Raw genomic sequence first — 17,163 nt, 5'->3', positions numbered from 1 at the left:
TGAAAGATAGCCGAAGGCAATGCCACTTACCCGCACACATCTGCAACCATACACCACTCCCGACGACATATTGCACAACACCTCTGCCATTAGAATGCAGCTATCCCCCACAAAACACATTCTGTCTAGCTGGCCACATAATGAACTACTACTGTCGCACTCACTTGCCAACTTCAAAGCACCCATCCACTTGCCACCTCGATATGGATAGCTTGTAGGGTTCTGGCCACCCCAACCCAACTTCACTTTGGCTACAGTGCACACACGCACTGTTGAATTTCCCATACCTGGACTTCGGGGTCCCCTGAGGGAGGTCAACCTACAGCACGTTGGGCCCATACCAATGGCGAAAGGCGCTCTGCAAATTATAATTAAATTACTACTACTAAAGGTGTGGCTAGTTGGATGACGTGCAATGGAACTGGAGGTGAATGTTTGTTTCTACGTAGAATTCAGAAAGAGTAACAATCCGTCCTCCTCAAATCAGACTTCCTTAACTGTTAACGCAGAACAGTGCTGAGCAATTCAAAGGTCACTAGGAATCTACTCCAAAAGAAATGCAACAAATACGGCTAAGATTACTCATGAAACGGACACGCGCAAAGGTAGGGTGACCACATGACTATCTGCAACTGGGGCACACCTTTGGCAGCAGTGTTTTCTTATTAACAGCTCCTTCACGGTGGTATCAGTTTGCAGAAGACAATTGAAGTAAACTAGGACTACCACCCCAAGAGTGCATTTGTTGGTTAAATGACAGCTCAGGACTGTAGAAGCTGTTGTGGAGTCACCAACCAACCTACACAAATTGCGCATGTCTGAATACACTGATTCTCTCTCTGGTGGGGACTGTGCATTCCTGCTAAATGTCCAATTGCTGCGCTCCTGTGAGTCTTGGTAATATATCAGCAATAGAGCAATCAGTGAAATGTGGAAATGGTATGAGTTTCTCATAGGATCTCACCTGTGAACAGTTGCAGAAATGCATATAACCAACAATGGGACACCTACAAGTAGGACAATTTTACATCTAAATATACATTTCTGTGTTTCAGATGCAATACCAGGATGGCTGTGCACACCACCGAGCAGAAGAAAATGAAACCGTGGCCATGATGGATTTTGAAAACGAGCCCCTCCAGAAAGGCGACGAGAATGGCCTTGCAGCAATCTCTGGGAAGGCTCCTTCTATGGCATAATCTTTCAGCTGCTCTCATTTTTATCTTTATATTCAAAACAAGCATTGACAGAGCCAATAGGTCTGACTTTGTAAATGTAGGGGGCTCCCAACGGACAAAAAGGGCTCATCTTCTACATTTGCAAAGCCGGACCTATTGGTTTTTCCAATGCTGATTAATGTACATTTACCTTTACTGTGAATACCCCATTTTTCAACTTCCTGTTGCCTGCCATATTGCTGTCTTCCCAGTTTCCTCTGAAGCCTTATTTCTTTTTTAATTTTTTGACCAGCAACTATCATGTTTGTGCCAGAAATCAGCCCAGTCTCATTTGCATACCGGTGAATTCCTGATGTTTGAATTAAACACAGCAGCTTTCTTCCTGTAAATCATGTTATGTTCTCACATATGAAGGAGTACAAAGGGTTTAGTGGAAAAAACAGAGGTCTCAGTGCTTTGGGGAAAAAACAGGGTCACCCTGTGTTTCACATTTTCAGAAATAGTGTTGGATCTATGAAAAGTTACCCTTCTGGTTAATCAGGTTCTTAGACATTGCTCTCTCCTTCACAAACGTATAGGAAGCCCACATGGACAGACAGATTGGGAAAAGCTGCCTAAAGAGGCTGTCACTTTAAGAAAACCCTTGACCGACAGGAACTCAATATACATGGATGCAATATACAAGGGTGCATCCCTACACACGCTAACACTATCCCCTCTCATAGTACATGTTTACTGAATATGGCAGGTGGGTGTTGCTCCCTCTTCATCACAACTGGTTGGGATCAGACTATAAAATCCTCAGAATTCACTTGTTGAAGGAGACAGAATGCACACAATTAGCTTTGGGCAAACAGGTTGCACTGCACTTCCAGGCTGAAGGACAGCTCTTTCCTGAAAGATCTGGCGGATGCATAATGCTTGAAAAAGGCTAAAACGTGTGGCCCAAGCAGCTGCTTTTCAAATTTGAGGCATTGCAACGTATCTTTGAAAGGCCACTGACGTGGTCCTGGTAGCAGGTCCGGACTCTATCGGACAGTAAGGCTGTTGGACAGAAGGGCTATACCCAATTTTGTAGACAAAAGTGGGCCAGTTGTATTTATAACTTTGCCGTCTTACTAACCAAAGATGCTTCAAAATGATCAGATTTTACCAAAAAAGCCTCTTTATGAAATACTCAATTGGTCACGAAAAGTAACCAATTGCCATGTGGTGTGGGCTACTTTCATTCTGGTGCCAAAGCCGTTTTATGTGCCACTCTGCCTGGTAGACCGAGCCTGAAGTCCTTGTAGAACCGGGACTCCTCGAAAGTCAAACTTCAGAAATGCATGGCAAATTCCTGGCTGCATTGTCCAGAGAAAGGCCACCCTACAGCACAAAACGTTGATATAAACGTCTAAATAGTTTTGTTCACTCAGTGTGATGCTTTAAAGGCCTAGCCACATTTAGATTGTAAATAGTTTCTTCTCCAGCTCAAGAATAAGCGGTGGGATGGTACATTTATCTCCTGGTTTAGATGATAGTTGGAGACTACTTTAAATTGGCAGGAAAGAGCCGTTCATAGAGCATCCTTCTCTCTAGGAAAGATTAGGCTCTTTCGACAATAAAGGTTACAGCTCGCCAATCCTTCTAGCCAATATAATGAATAGGAAGCAAGAGTTCCAGGTCAAAATGTGTAGGTCATAAAAAACCTTAGGTTCAAAAGACTTGTGCATTATTGAAGACAAGACCAATTTCTAATCCCACTTTTGGGTAGGAAGTCTGATAGGAGGGTGAAGACATAAACCCTCAAAGTGCATGTAATAACATACTTAAATAGAGAAGGCATTGTGTCCTATCTTTTGGGGTACAACCCAATTACTGACCCGCAATGTTTACATGTGTGCCAGATTTCTGGGGCACACAAGGTGAGTGACAAAATCAATCACATCTACTGGAGCCTTGAGAAGGAGTAACCATTTTGTTTAGAGCCCAATGGCAGAATCTCAGGCATGTGCTCCTACAGTGTTTCTTTGGCGAATCTACATGAGTATCAGACATATCCTGGATGTTTTCTTCTGAAATATTCAAGTGTGCAAATGCTAATTTCTCATGAACCAAACTTTCAAACTTAGTAATGGAAGGCCATGGTGAAACCTCTGGCTTATTTTCTGGACTAGATCTGTTGATTGGGCACAATCCTCCGGACCGAGAACCGACAGTCTGGAGGGCTGACGACCCGATCCAACTTAGCCAGAATGGAGTAATCAGGATCGTTTTTAATGCCCGTCTACCACAGACTGGGATATTGTGACAGTCACAGATGTCCAGAAGATGTTTTCTTGGTCTATACCTGCATTTCTTGTTGGATGAACACACACCAGCTGAGTGGCGCTGCTTATGTGGCTTGAACGCATGTGATTGAAAACCCGATTTAGACGGTGAATGTTACTCAAGGATTTCATGGTGGTTAGAATAGCTTAGCATTTCTATAGAACCTTGTCTATTGATGGGTCAAAGAGGATCTCACCAACAAAGGGACGATACAGTACCTTGTCTTCTATATCTTGGGGCACAGAGGTGGTGGCAAGGTAAGAGTACCTACCTATACGCAGCACTGTTCAAAGATCTGAAAGCCGCATCAGTTATGTCTATCAATCTGGAGTTGCTAAGCCAACTCCCCAACTTCTGCAATTCAGTATGCACAATCCTCCGTTGCCTCGTGAGGGAGGAGCTCAACACATCTATTTAGTTTCTCCAAATGAATGCTATTGTAGGCAGCTGGAACGGTAGCTGTATTATCTGCCTCAATCGCAAGCCTGAATCAACATCCATTTTTAGATTTGGGATGCCCAGGCTTTTGAATTTGTATCACGCATCAAGGTTGGAGGATAAAGGGCCTTTTATTTTAGTGCCCAGAGCTGCCAACACCAGTGTAAACTATGCCGATTGATTTGCCATTAACAACACACAGATCTTTATGGATCATACATCGGTCGATTCAGAATGTGGTTTTGTTTCCCGATTGCAAGACGATTGCATCGCAGAACCATCTAGAGAAAGAACCAGGTTTTACTTGCCTTAAATGTAATTTGCCAAACCCCCTATTGCTTCCGGGTTCTCCACAAAAAAGCAGCTCTAAAGTTTGCATTGCTTTAGAAATTATTTCATCAAATAATTTTGATGTAGAAATGTTCATTTCCACCTAATCATCTGTGTCAGTATCCGCATCTACTGAGAACATGGGCCTTTTTTGAAAGCAGCACAACATAGTAGGATCTAGTGAAGTCTCTGGTGGTGGTGACTCAGCTGGAGTGCTCATTTGGTCTTCATGACAGGAAATGCTCTATGAACATAGTGTGTAGTACTGCATTAATGATTTTGCTTAATCCAAGGGTTCAAAGAGAAGCCTTCCTCTTCTGTCCACTTAGGAGAAGACGATGAATGGATGGATGCTATAGATTCAGTTTCTCTGTGGAACATGTTAAAGACCATAGGGCTAGAGGCCTGCATGTTAGAAACAGCGCTCGAGAAACCAGTGGCTCCAGAAGCAGCAAGAACCCAGATTTCTCTTCTAACAACTGAGGAGCCGAGAAAGGAGTATAAGCAGTGGTCAAAGTGAGCAGGAACGGTGTTCCACTACTGTTATTTTTTACTGTTAACAGCTCTGCTACTGCTTGCAACCATTTTCACCATTCCGGAACTGTTCTTTGTGAAGATAAAGCACACTTCTCCATTTCACCACTGGAAATCAGTTACAGCTAAACTGAAATCTGTTTCAACTCAATTGACTTTCAACCAGCTAGACTGCAACCCTTGAAAAATGTATTGCATGTTGCTCCCTTCCTTCATACTGTGTCCCCCACCAGAGTCACAGTTCCACTACTCTTTTGGTAGCTCTGAGTATAAGCATTTTCGGGGGACTACTAAGGAGCGCCAGAGATCACATTTATCAAGTCTGCTTTATCTGACTTCTTGAAAGAAGATTTGTCAGCCAATGCTGGAAAAGCCTTGTGCTTACATTTAGGTTTCTTAGGCACATTTATTTTCGAAAGGTGCATGTCAGACTTTTCTCTCCTTTTGGAAGTGCTTTCAAGAGCATCCATTCCTGGAGGCACCACCTCCACCAGTAACAAAGAGGAATTACTTTGACCCGGAAGAGAACAAGGATGTCAAGATGTTCATGTTACAAAGAACATCTTCCTTTTGAAGGAGGATTTGGTGCAAGACTGATTGACTCCAGCCGTAAGCGCGTCTCTAGGAGGGCTGAGATGAGGCTGTAATGTGTCCACCAAACACCAAAATGACCTTGTCAGTTGTGAACCGGTCTTCATCACTGGTCCCTTTCCCACAAAGAGGCACTCACATTATCCTACCAAGTGGTACTAGCGCAGAGAAGTACATGCAAATTAATTCAACCCCTCCTGAAGGGACTTCAACTCGGTAATGATAGGGGGTGCAAGAGCGGGAAATTCGTAAAACCCAGCTCCCCTATTGTCCACATTGGCAGTCTCCGCAGCCTCCCTACACGGGCCAGCTCTTCTATAGAAAGAAGGACCTCAGCATAATAATCCTCACAAATGGGGCAGTACTCATTGGATTGTGGTAGCAAGTAACTGAACACAGGAGTGATGCTGCCCCGCTGCCGGGAACTGCTTTCTACCCAGTATGGACGGCTTAAGGCCAGTTCTATAAAGCAGGTGACAAAGACACATGCTGCAAGGTAGAAATGCAAATCCAGTAGTAAGGGGATAGTTGTATTGACCCATAAAGGGGTTTCAATAGCAGCAACACCTCAACCACGGAGGGATAATGGTGCAACAGCTCAATCCAACCCACCTCTTGGGCAGAAAATACAGGAACTGGGTTGTCAGTCATTGGGACACAGGTAAAGGGATTAAAGCTAGTACAGAGGAAGGCATGCTTGTATGTTGCCTACTTTTCAGTCGAAAATGTACTTAAAGCAACAGTCTTTTTTTAGTAAACTATTCTTGAGCCGGCAACAGAAGCAGGCTATCCCAACCAGTTGAGGAGTACGAGTAGGCTGAAAGAGAAATATATATGTGTGTGGGTATAGCTACTTGTTCTAATTTCAAAAGGCTTGATCAGTACAAAAAGCTCATGTAAAACATCACAAGCTGCTTTGACAGAATTGGTGCACATCTCAAACCCCTCCAAAAAGCAATTGCACAAAGTATGTACACGTTGCTTTCTGGCAGGCCAAACGTACCTTACAAGGCCAGTGGCCCAGTCGGTCGCCCAGTTCACTATTGTTGCCCTAGAAACCTTTGAAAAATAAAATGGAAAAAAAACATGTTGCAGTTCATAATAACTATTATCCATTTTTCAACTTTAACATTTGTATAACTTTTTTTCAAATTATAGCTTTTTCTGAGAAGCATAAGTAATAAATAATAGAAACATGATGAAAATGTTACCTACGGGATCCACCAGGGGGCGCAGAGATGTGCTGACGCATCTCAGCTCGTCTCCTCCACTGGGCACCGTTTGAGGGTCTTGAGCCCCCCCCAACACTCCCGGAGTGAGGAGCAAACCATACCCCCACCTTGCCAACGTTGGTGGGCACATCACCCCGAAATTTGAACTTCCGCAGTGGAGCCGCTGCGAAACCGCGGCCAGTTGAAGTTTGGAGGGAGAGGGACCCCTCCCCCCTTCGGCACCGCGGCTCCACAAGAAACTACGCGGAGCCTGGGCTAGAGAGCGGCCTGTGACTAGGCCGAGCGACGCTGGCTGGCGCCTTCCCCCTTCTCCCTGGAGGGAGGTAGTGGTGGCAGGGCGCACCCTGGATGTAGCTGGACCCACTCCCCCTGGGAAAGACGCAAGACCCCCGCAACGTCCGGGGAGGGCCCAGAGGGGTGCCGCCGGGTCCCCCGGTGCCTGGAGAAAGCCGGCAGGGAGGCCCCCCCTGAACACACGCTTCCTGGAGGTAGGCCCCTCGTGTCAGAGATGTCCGGTGGGGGCCTATGAGCTGGAAGGAGGCACTACAGAGATTTCGCCGCCCATCCCCGGGCACCCAAGTAAGTCCTGAAATGGCGGCACAGACACACCAGGAAGCGGCGGACACCAGCACGGTCACCAGGGGCATGGCGGCCCTCCTGGAGGAAATCAGAGGCTTCAGGGCAGATATAGCGCTGCGACTGGACGCCCTGGATAAGAAAGTTGACAAAATAGACGATAGAGTTCTAGCGCTCGAGAATAACACTGCCTCCAACGACATCCTCGAGACCCAATTCGATATGCGCCTGCCGGAGCTCGAAAGGAGGGAAGAGAAATGCTCCTTAAAGTTGGATGACTTAGAAAACAGGGAACGTCGGTGCAACTTGCGCTTTCTAGGTTTCCCGGAGCACGAAGGTGAAACGCAAGCGGACATTAATAAAGCCGTCAGCGCAGTGGTTGGTCTGCTGTTCGAAGGAGCCAACACGAATGTGCCCACTATCGACAGGGCCCACAGAGCGGGCGCTTCCTCCAGAGGCCCCAGGTCCATTCTTGTTCGCTTTCACTATTTTGCCGAGAAAAGTAAGATCCTCGAACTGGCTCGTAAGACAGGCCCAGTGGAGTGGGAAGGTGCCCGGATCTCAATCTAGCAGGACCTGTCAGCTTTCACACTGGCAAGACGCGGACTATGCGCTCCGTTGACAAAAATGCTCCAGTCCAAGGGGGTCCGGTACAGATGGGGATACCCCTTCTCACTCTCTTTCGAGCTTGAAGGCTTCAAATACGCCCTAGTGACGGAGGATGACATCCAGAGAGTGTCCAGCGAACTGTTGACTGGTCCGAATATGGAACTGGGCGACCAGGAGGGTGAGCGAGCTCCGACAGGCCCAAAAGGGACCAGGGCCCCAAGGGAAAGACGCAGGGTTCGAGGCCAAAGGAAATTCAGGAGACTGGCCCCGGCATCCCCGGGGCTTCCGGACACATGAAAGGGACCGTGGTGATTAATGAAAAAGCCTGCAAGCGACTTCGTGAGTGGATGGGGGAAACAATTGTTTATACCCAAGGACGACCTTGGGGGTGGGGGGGGCTCGAGTTGTTGTTAATCAAGAGTTATTGAGCCCGGAGGGGGAGACAATGGTGCCCTGGTTGGCGATAGGATGACACCAACGACCTGCCAGGCGATCAGGGGGGAGGGGTGAGGAGGGGGGGAAGTAAGGGGGTTGGGATGTTGGGGTTACAGTTATGGAATGCCAAGTTTTGGGGTTTACTACGCACCCCCAGGGCTTTCACGAGCCTCTAAAGGGGTAGACAAGCACTGTGGGAACAGGAACTGTTGCTGTTTGTTGAGGGGAGCTACGAGCTTTTACCAGTGTATTAATGGATGATTCGCTCCAATACTTGACAGTGGGATCGCTAAATGTGCGGGGGCTCAACTCGCCCACAAAGAGATCGTTGTTGGTGCGGGAATTTGCGAGGCTCCGGCTTCACTTCTTATTTGTACAGGAAACTCACTGGGTTCGGGGCAAGGAACCAAAGCTCAGAGCTAAAACCATTGAACAGGTATTCACAGCATCTTCTCAGGCAAAGAAGCGAGGAGTAGCCTTGGTTGTATCCCCCGGGGCCCATTTTGTGCTTAAAGCCTTGAAATCCGATCCAGAGGGACGATTTCTCATGGTTAAGGGGGAGGTGCGGGGTCAGCTGTTTACACTGGTGGGTATCTATGCCCCGAATGAAGCGCAGGACACCTTCTGGGTTGGAATGAAAGAGATAATAATATCATTCTCGGAGGGTACCCTATTGGTTGGGGGAGATTTTAATATGGTTCTGTGCCCCGAGAGAGATAGGAAGTCTGCTAAACCCTGCCCGAATATGCGCCTTCACGAGAGACTTGCTGTGGCCTTTAGCAAAGTGAACAGGGAACTGGGCCTGAGCGACGCAAGCACCTGCAAACAGGGTCGGAACCCCGACTATACGTTTTACTCAAGGCCTCACGCAGCTTTCTCTCGTATTGACTACATCTTGGTCGAGACCTCGCTTCAGAGGGAGGTCACTGACTCGGGAGTGGAGATTGTCCCTTGGACTGACCACGACATGGTAAAGATTAGATTGGGCCTCCCCCCCGCCCCACCAGTAGGATCCCGGTGGAGGTGTAACGACCTTCTTCTGCAGGACAAAGAGGTCCGCCAAGCGCTTCTGGTGGCCATCGAGGACTACTTTTCCCTCAATGATAACGGTGAGGTGGGGGTCATGGGAGTATGGGAGGCATTCAAAGCTACTAACAGAGGTACCCTCATAGGGATAGGATCGGGGAAAAAGAGGGAAAGAGCCCAGGAGGAGAAATCACTAAGGGAGAAGATAGAGGCAATACAACCAGGGGGGAAATTAAAAACTCAGATGTTCCCTGGGAAATGGGAGGAATTGCAGAGGTTACAAACCAAATTAGCAGACCTCCTTGTGGGACAGACGGAGAAGAAACTCTCTTTCTTAAAACAGAAATATATGGAAAAGGGGGAAAAGGCGGATAGGATACTGGCTTGGAGACTCTGTGAGTTCAGAAACAACAGAAGGGTTCATTCCATCCGCACCCCGGAGGGGGACTCGACAGTGCGGGATAGTAAAATCGCGGAACAATTCAGTCGATATTATGAAAGGCTGTATAGCTCGGAATACCTGGGTGACGGGAACGAGGTTGACAGCTTTCTCGACTCCCTCCCGATACCAGGCCTCCACCCCGACAAAGCTGAGTTATTGGAGCTGCCCGTAATCCCACAAGAAATAATAGATACCATATCCTCGCTGAAAAGCGGAACAGCCCCGGGGGACGATGGCTACACAGTCAAGTTTTATAAAACATATAGGTCCACGCTTGCCCCATTCATGGCTAAGATGTTCAATGCCGCGCTGAATCAGGGCTCCCTCCCACCCACGATGATGTCGGCTTTGATTGTAGTGCTCCCCAAGGAAGGAAAAGATCCCGCCCGATGCCAATCATATCGCCCCATCTCCCTTCTTAACACCGATGTTAAAATTCTAGCTAAATTCCTAGCAAATAGATTAGCGAAACTCCTTCCCTCCCTAGTACATGGCGATCAGGTGGGTTTTGTTACGGGGCGCCAGGGATCAGACAACATTAGGAAAACCCTCGATCTCATGCATGAAGCTTCAAGACAGGAGGCGGAAGGCTACCTTCTTTCGTTAGACTCAGAAAAGGCCTTCGACCGTGTCGAGTGGCCCTACATGGGCAGAGTTCTCCGCAAGATGGGGTTGGGAGATAACTTCTGTGGGTGGATCGCAGCACTTTACAACGGCCCTTTAGCGAGAGTATTGGTCAACGGAGGCACCTCAGAGTCGTTTTCCCTTTCCAGGGGCACCCAACAGGGATGCCCCCTCTCTCCCCTTTTATATGCCCTAGCGATGGAACCCCTGGCTATAGCAATCAGGACAGACCAAGAGATCACGGGGATAGGGTGTGGCGACTGCGACTTTAAACTATCCCTGTTCGCAGATGATATCTTGGGCTACCTAACCAACCTCTGGGTCTCCCTAACACGATTATTTGATCTCATACACCACTTCGGCTCCTTCTCGGGACTGAAGATAAATACGTCCAAATATAGCGTAATGCCCATGGGACCAGGGGAACATGAGATTGAGGGCAGCACCGAAATACTGGGGGTAAGAATAGAGCAGGAATCCACCAGATACCTGGGCACCACCATCCCCAGAGACCTCTCCCAACTATACCATTGCAACTTCCCGGGGATCTTGGCTCAGGTTAGTAGCGACCTTCAACGATGGGCTCCCCTTACACTCTCCTGGCTGGGGCGCATGGTTACGGTGAAGATGAATATCTTGCCCCGCCTCCTCTATCTCTTCGCGGCACTCCCTGTGGTGATACCCGAGGCCTTTTTTGAGGTTCTCCAATCCCGGGTCCTCCAATTTATCTGGAATGGCAAAAGGACGAGAATCAAGACTTCCACTTTGACCCTACCAAAGTCAGAGGGTGGATTCGGTCTCCCGGACTTCAGGCTTTACTATAAAGCAGCCCAGCTCCGAGTAATGTTAGAACATATGAGGGATGACATGGGAACATATTGGACATATATTGAGGACATTCACGCCCACCCGAGAAAAGTTAGAGACCTTTTGTGGGCCCCCCCTAGGGTTCTCCCCCCACATCTTAGGACTCATCCCACCCTGGCGGCCCTCTGGGCGGTTTGGAAGCCTAACACTGCTAACAAACGACTATCCTCTTGGCCATCCCCCCTGACTTCGCTTTGGGGCCCCCCTATTGATCTAGGATCCAAGGGATTCCGAGACACCCAATCCTGGTCAGACATGGGCCTGGAGAGAATCTCTCAATTGTACCGTGAGGAGGGTTTTATAGAATATGATAAACTGACCGAAGCATTGGCGGATAACCCTCCCTCAGTCTTCGAATACCTACGTTTGAAGGGGATCTTGACCCACCCCCGCTGGGCCGATTGTCTCAAACGCCCCCTCACCCCTTTCGAGACAGTCCTGACCATAAGCACAACGCGGAGGGGCTCCTTATCTAGGTTCTATGGTGTTTTGATTACAGCTGACCTGGAGGGTAGGCAACCTTTCAAGGAGATCTGGGAAACCAGGCTGGGCATGCCTCTGGACGATCATATGTGGAGGGCGATTTTCAAATGCATTTTCACGGGGTCTCTGTATACGGCTGCTATGGAACATAACTTCAAAATCCTCCATTCATGGCATCGCCCCCCGGCCACCCTGTCCAAAATGTTTAGGGATGTGTCCCCCTTTTGCCCCAGAGGGTGTCTCCAACGGGGCACATGGTTTCATTTGTGGTGGGAATGCCCAGTCATTCAGGTCTATTGGTCGGAACTACTTAGCTGGATCAAGGAAATCGAGGGGTTCTGCCCGACCTTACTGCCATTGGAACTCCTCCTGGGCACCCCCGCACCCGAGACAGAACTTAATGCGTTCCCTAAGGTCATTGGGGCCATGTTGAGAGCGGGGAGGCTAGCGCTCGCCCAAAAGTGGAAAAGTGTACTGGCCCCGTCCAAAGAGGAATGGCTCTGCAAACTCAGGTCGATCTTCATATATGAAAAGCTTACCGCAATAACTAATGACACCATGACGGACTTTGTGCAAGAATGGACTGCAGTTCTTCTCCACGAGGATTGTATTTCTATGCGCCTGTAGATTGTATTTTAGGTTGCCTCCACGAGATGCCTATCTCCATTCTTCCTTGAGACTGTAATTGTATCCTTCTGTTTAATTCTCAAGCTGAACCCACTGTGTCAAGTGATTTGTCTAATTGGTACTTGGCAAGTAACCGTTCTCCCCAGAGCTATTACTGTTCGTGAACTCTCAAAACTTGGTGTGTTAATTGTGGGTTAGGGTGGGAAGGAGGAGGGTGGTGGGAAGGGAGTTAATTTTGGAAAAACTGACAACCTGTCTCTCTAATTTTCTGTGTCTTACTGATGGAACGGTCCGTTTCGTTCAGCCTTATATGTATGTTGTCAATAAAACAAATTGTTAAAAAAAAAGAAAATGTTACCTACTGGAAGCCACAGACGAGTACTCTTGGCCTATCGTCAGCATGCATATCTTAACCTGGCCCTCAAGTATAGAATTTACAGCTGGCTAAAAGCTATCTGCAAATGCACATCTGCTTTTGTCCAAGGTTGCAGGTGTGGCTAGGAGGTGCTGTTGGTCATTTTAAATTACAGTACGAGGTGAGAGTGTGGGGAGATTAAGTAACATCAACCTGCCTCCAAAATGCATGCAAGCCCATGAGTCTTAAGTATGCCTAAAGTGAGCTTTGAGAGAAGAAGTGTAGTGCCTACACAAAAAGTTTAACTATTTGTATAGCCATCTTAATTAGAGGACCAGGTAGTGGAATCTGAACTGTGCGCAACACACTTCATGAATGATAGATTTTGAGAAACATTTTACATTTAAGAAGCGGATGTATTTTGTGCAAAGTTGTTTTAAAAGTTGATTGTGGAGTAAACAAGGTTAGGCTTTGGAGCAATTCGCAAGAATGTTTTTGAGATTAATAAAAAATTGCAATATAATTGTTTTAGAAATCACTGCTAGTATTTAGTGGAATACAGAGTAATGATGCTAGTGACATTATTGGGGACAACAACGCATTGATGAATAACATTTGATTTTATAGAATGGCAATGCTTAGACTGCTAAACTAAACTCTTTTTAAATATTTTAAAAATATCAAAATGATGTTTGAGACCTTCATGGTCTAAGTGACTTGACAAAGATGTGAATGTGCATGACTATTTGTTAAACAATAGCCTACAAAGAAAAACGTGGTCATAACATACTAATTAAGGAACTCACTTGGCCCATTCATTCAAAGAGGTCGGTCGGGGCAAGAGCATAGCAACGCATGCTTTGAGAAAGGAGTGGCTAGGATAATTGATCAAATACTCAATCGATCTATTTAACAATTGGATTAACTGAATTTTGCATTTTCTGTAATCTTTTCACTGGAGGGAGTCCCTTTTGTTAAGATGGATTTCTAGAATCTGTCCTGGTGGACATATTTTAGGAAGCCAACCTACTTCTAGTGAACAGGGTAACTCTGAGAAGTTAGCCAAAACCCAATCATGGTAAGCGTGGAAAACAGTCATGTTTATTCTCAGGCAAGCGGGAGTGGGCTCAGGGGTCCACACAGTAAAGCACACAATAATTCAACTTGCACAAGCAAGTACAAAACTACTATATTTATTCTAGGCCTAAAACACACATAAATGAAACAAGCAGGTGATAATGTTACACAACACTCAATTATAAAATATATATACAGTCACCCTTTAGATGTTAGAAATGCATTCAATAACGTATTCAACAAAAAGAAATACTAGTGCAGTAGAATGGAATCAAGTTGCAAGAAATATACCCCAAGTCCATGTCCAATCCCCATTATGAGTGGGGCCTGGTGCCTAAAAGTCACACAATTTCTTAGGAAAAGGGTCTGTTGTAGGAAGAGTTCTTATGTTGGAGAAATGTTCCAAAGAGATATTCAACTAAGTTACTAGCAAGTAAAATGATGCGACTATCTTTCAGATACAGTAGCTTTTAGCCGCGATGATCAAAAAGCAATGGAATAGAATAACCAAAGTTTATTCTAAGATCTATTCTAAGGTGAACAGTGGGAAATAAATGCATTGGGATTACTTACCCTGCCTGACTGATTTTCTAAGGTGACTATATAGTTCGACTAGCGTGCCGCGGGCGGTATGTTTTCCCACTGTTGGTTTCAGTGAGAGGTGCCCAGTAGCTGGGGGTGCAAGGATTCTTCCAGTCGATTCCGGGAGCAGAGAGCAACACTTGGCGAGAAAGAAATGCAGAAGGCAGACCTCTTCAGGATACATCACCAGACAAGGGATGGCGACCGAACACTGGCAATGGCAGGATCCCTTGAAGCAGAGCGGCTGATAATGGCAGCAAAGCGACTTACACCACAAGCTGGCGACTACCAAAGTTCCATTGGAAAATGCAGAACAGTGACAGTTCTACCAAGGTAGCACACTGGAGAGCTAGTCAGTCCACCGGGCTGTCTAGGGACACTTCCTAAGACTCTGAACGGCTGGATCCTCTAACACGTCAAGACGGGTTGATCCCACCAGTCCAAGGGATGAAGCACCACCCAAGACCTTCACAGATCAGGTAGTCCAGCAAGGCTTCACCAGGCCAAACGTAGGAAGAGGATGCTGGGCCTCTTCGGTAGTCATCCACAGATCTTGTGTCGGCTTCTCTTCTACACAAGATACTTGGCTCCAACGCTGATCTGAAGAAATGACTGCAGGAGTCATATTCTTATCCGAAATCCAGGTTGGAAGCAAGTTCAAGCCCAGAGGATCTGCACCGTTCAAACAGCCAGCAGTGGTCCAATCAGGGACCACTGTGGGTTTCACTCATGCCACACACCTAGACTTTCAGGAAGCATGAATGTGGTGTTGGACGAGACAGTCCCACCCCCTTCCTGGGACAAGCACACGCAAAGGCATCACTAGCTTGTGAAAGCAACAGCTTTCCCGGGCAAGTGCATCATTTCATATGGGATTTGCTGACCCCCGAGAAGGCCAAACAACAATATGGCAAAAGAATAAGCAAAACATCTTGTGGCATGCCCATTATAGGGCACTTGGGAATGTTTAGTAGCCATAAAGGGCAAACGTAAATGTGCAAACTAAAAATATGCAAAATTGTTAAAAATGCGATTGCTGCCACCACCTTGTCTTTAGGCACATATAAAAGTAACCAAAAGTATTAAAGACTAGGGTGATACAAAAGTATCCCCACTGCACTGAATTGTAAGATGCTGTTTGCACTTTCTTTCTATTTCTATTAGGGGCATTTTAGAGTATGCTGCTCTTTCTTCTGGTGTTAGTCTATATTGTCTAATCTGGATAGGCCCTTTTATGTCTTTACATATATCTATAGGCTCTAGTGCAGGTGTCCGCTGTAGTATGTTGTGTGCTCTAGACAGTCGTCCCCTGGATTGTGCTAGCATTGCCTCGTCCCTCCTGCTCCCTGGAAGTTCCCTTAGTCTCTTAAGGTATGGCATGGTGCCCCCACCCCTGTTTGTAGTGTGTTGCGTTTGTTCATCTAATTCCTGTCATCCCTCTCTTTGGTCTTGTAACCTGTACTCCTATGATGTCCCTTCACCCGTTCTCATGAGATAAAGTTTGCCGTGCCCCCTTCCCTTACCACTGTGTTTGTCGTCATTGCCAGACCGTTGGTCCAGGTTGCTACAGAACCCTTCTGAAAAATTCAACTTCTGCGTGGTTGGGCTGGAGTTATGTGCTAAATTTCAGTCGATGTACATTTGTTCTCCCCTTCTCGTACCCCCAGGCGTGCTGCATTATTTCCTGCCAGCCCTTCCCTAGGTATGGCCGTGCTGTCTCATTCTATTCGCCTCTACTCATCCCATCTTTTCCTGTCCAACTCCAGTGCAATCTTTTCACTTACCGCCCTTAGTGCTCGCGCATCCTCGTTCTCTCGTTCCCTTAGCAGCCTTTCTTACTACTTCCTCAGCCTTCTCTCCTCACACCTATGTCTTTCCTTCTGTAATAGTTTCCTACTCCACCCTACCATCTCTGCCTCTTTCATCTTTCCCCTTTTTCTCCCTCTCTCCTTTTCCTTCCTCTCCCTTTCCATTATCTCCACCTCCTTCTCCCTTCTCCGCTCCTGTTCTTCCTTTTCCAATTTCTTCCCTTCTCCATTCCCTTTCCTCACATTCTAGCCTTGCTTATTTGTCCCGTTGTTGCTGCTCCTCCTCCCCCTGAGCTGCCCAGCCATGACATTCTTGTCCCAATTCCAATCCCTCTATTGCTTTTGTTTCCCCTTTTGGCTGCCCCTGTTGTCATTCCCTTTAATTTCAGGAGTATCTGTGCAGCTATCCATTCCTCCGCCCCCATTCCCTCAAACTCTGTTTTTGCACGCCGCAGCCCCTCCTCATTCTGTTCGGAGCTGCTGGCAGCCTGCCCTGTTCCTCGCTGGTGTTCGTCTTTGGTATATGGTGGTGGTTTATATGTTGGGTTTGAATACCCCTCTGCTGCCCTCAGATCTCTCAATGGGCATATTCCCTGTTCATCATCTGTGTCATCAGATATTACAAGGTGGGGCTGGAGGGGGCACGCAAGGGTCATATCCCTCCGTCTTTACTCCTGATGATTCATCATCTATACATGTTCCCCCCAACCCCTCCTGAAACATGCGCCAAAGGCCTAATATGGCCATGCAGTTTGCTAATTTCATCCCCTTGTATGTGCTGTGTAAGTATGTCAGCAGTGATTGCAGCACGTCCTTGGAGAAACTGCTGTTAAGCGGCCTTGGGTTCCTGCTTTTCCCCTCAGTGTCCTTTGACCACTGTATACTATATTTGACGATCTTATTTTCATATAGTGGCCAGGTTTTACACAGATGTTGTATTGGTTTTACTCCCCCCACCATCCCGTGGTACATCGTGTACATTATGATGTTTTACCTGACCTCTTAATAGAGGATTTCAACAATCCACTGTCAAATG

The 17,163-nt window shown here is 46.9% G+C and overlaps 1 protein-coding gene across 1 annotated transcript in view; it reads left to right on the top strand.

The window, feature by feature from the left end:
- Nucleotides 1–8,282, top strand: part of LOC138526343 (interleukin-5 receptor subunit alpha-like) — a 427,945-nt gene extending 419,663 nt beyond the window's left edge. Inside the window, exon 12 of the mRNA XM_069636979.1 lies at nt 1,056–8,282. Within this exon, the coding sequence (XP_069493080.1) occupies nt 1,056–1,199 (144 nt within the window). The 3' untranslated portion in view covers nt 1,200–8,282. The remainder of the gene's footprint in view (nt 1–1,055) is intronic.
- The last annotated feature ends 8,881 nt before the right edge of the window (nt 8,283–17,163 follow it).

Source organism: Ambystoma mexicanum, chromosome 7p, assembly GCF_040938575.1.
Source record: "Ambystoma mexicanum isolate Mex_15411 chromosome 7p, UKY_AmexF1_1, whole genome shotgun sequence".
Lineage (NCBI taxonomy): Eukaryota > Metazoa > Chordata > Amphibia > Caudata > Ambystomatidae > Ambystoma > Ambystoma mexicanum.
Note: the sequence above shows the minus strand (reverse complement) of the source record. Positions and strands in the feature narration are given on the sequence as shown.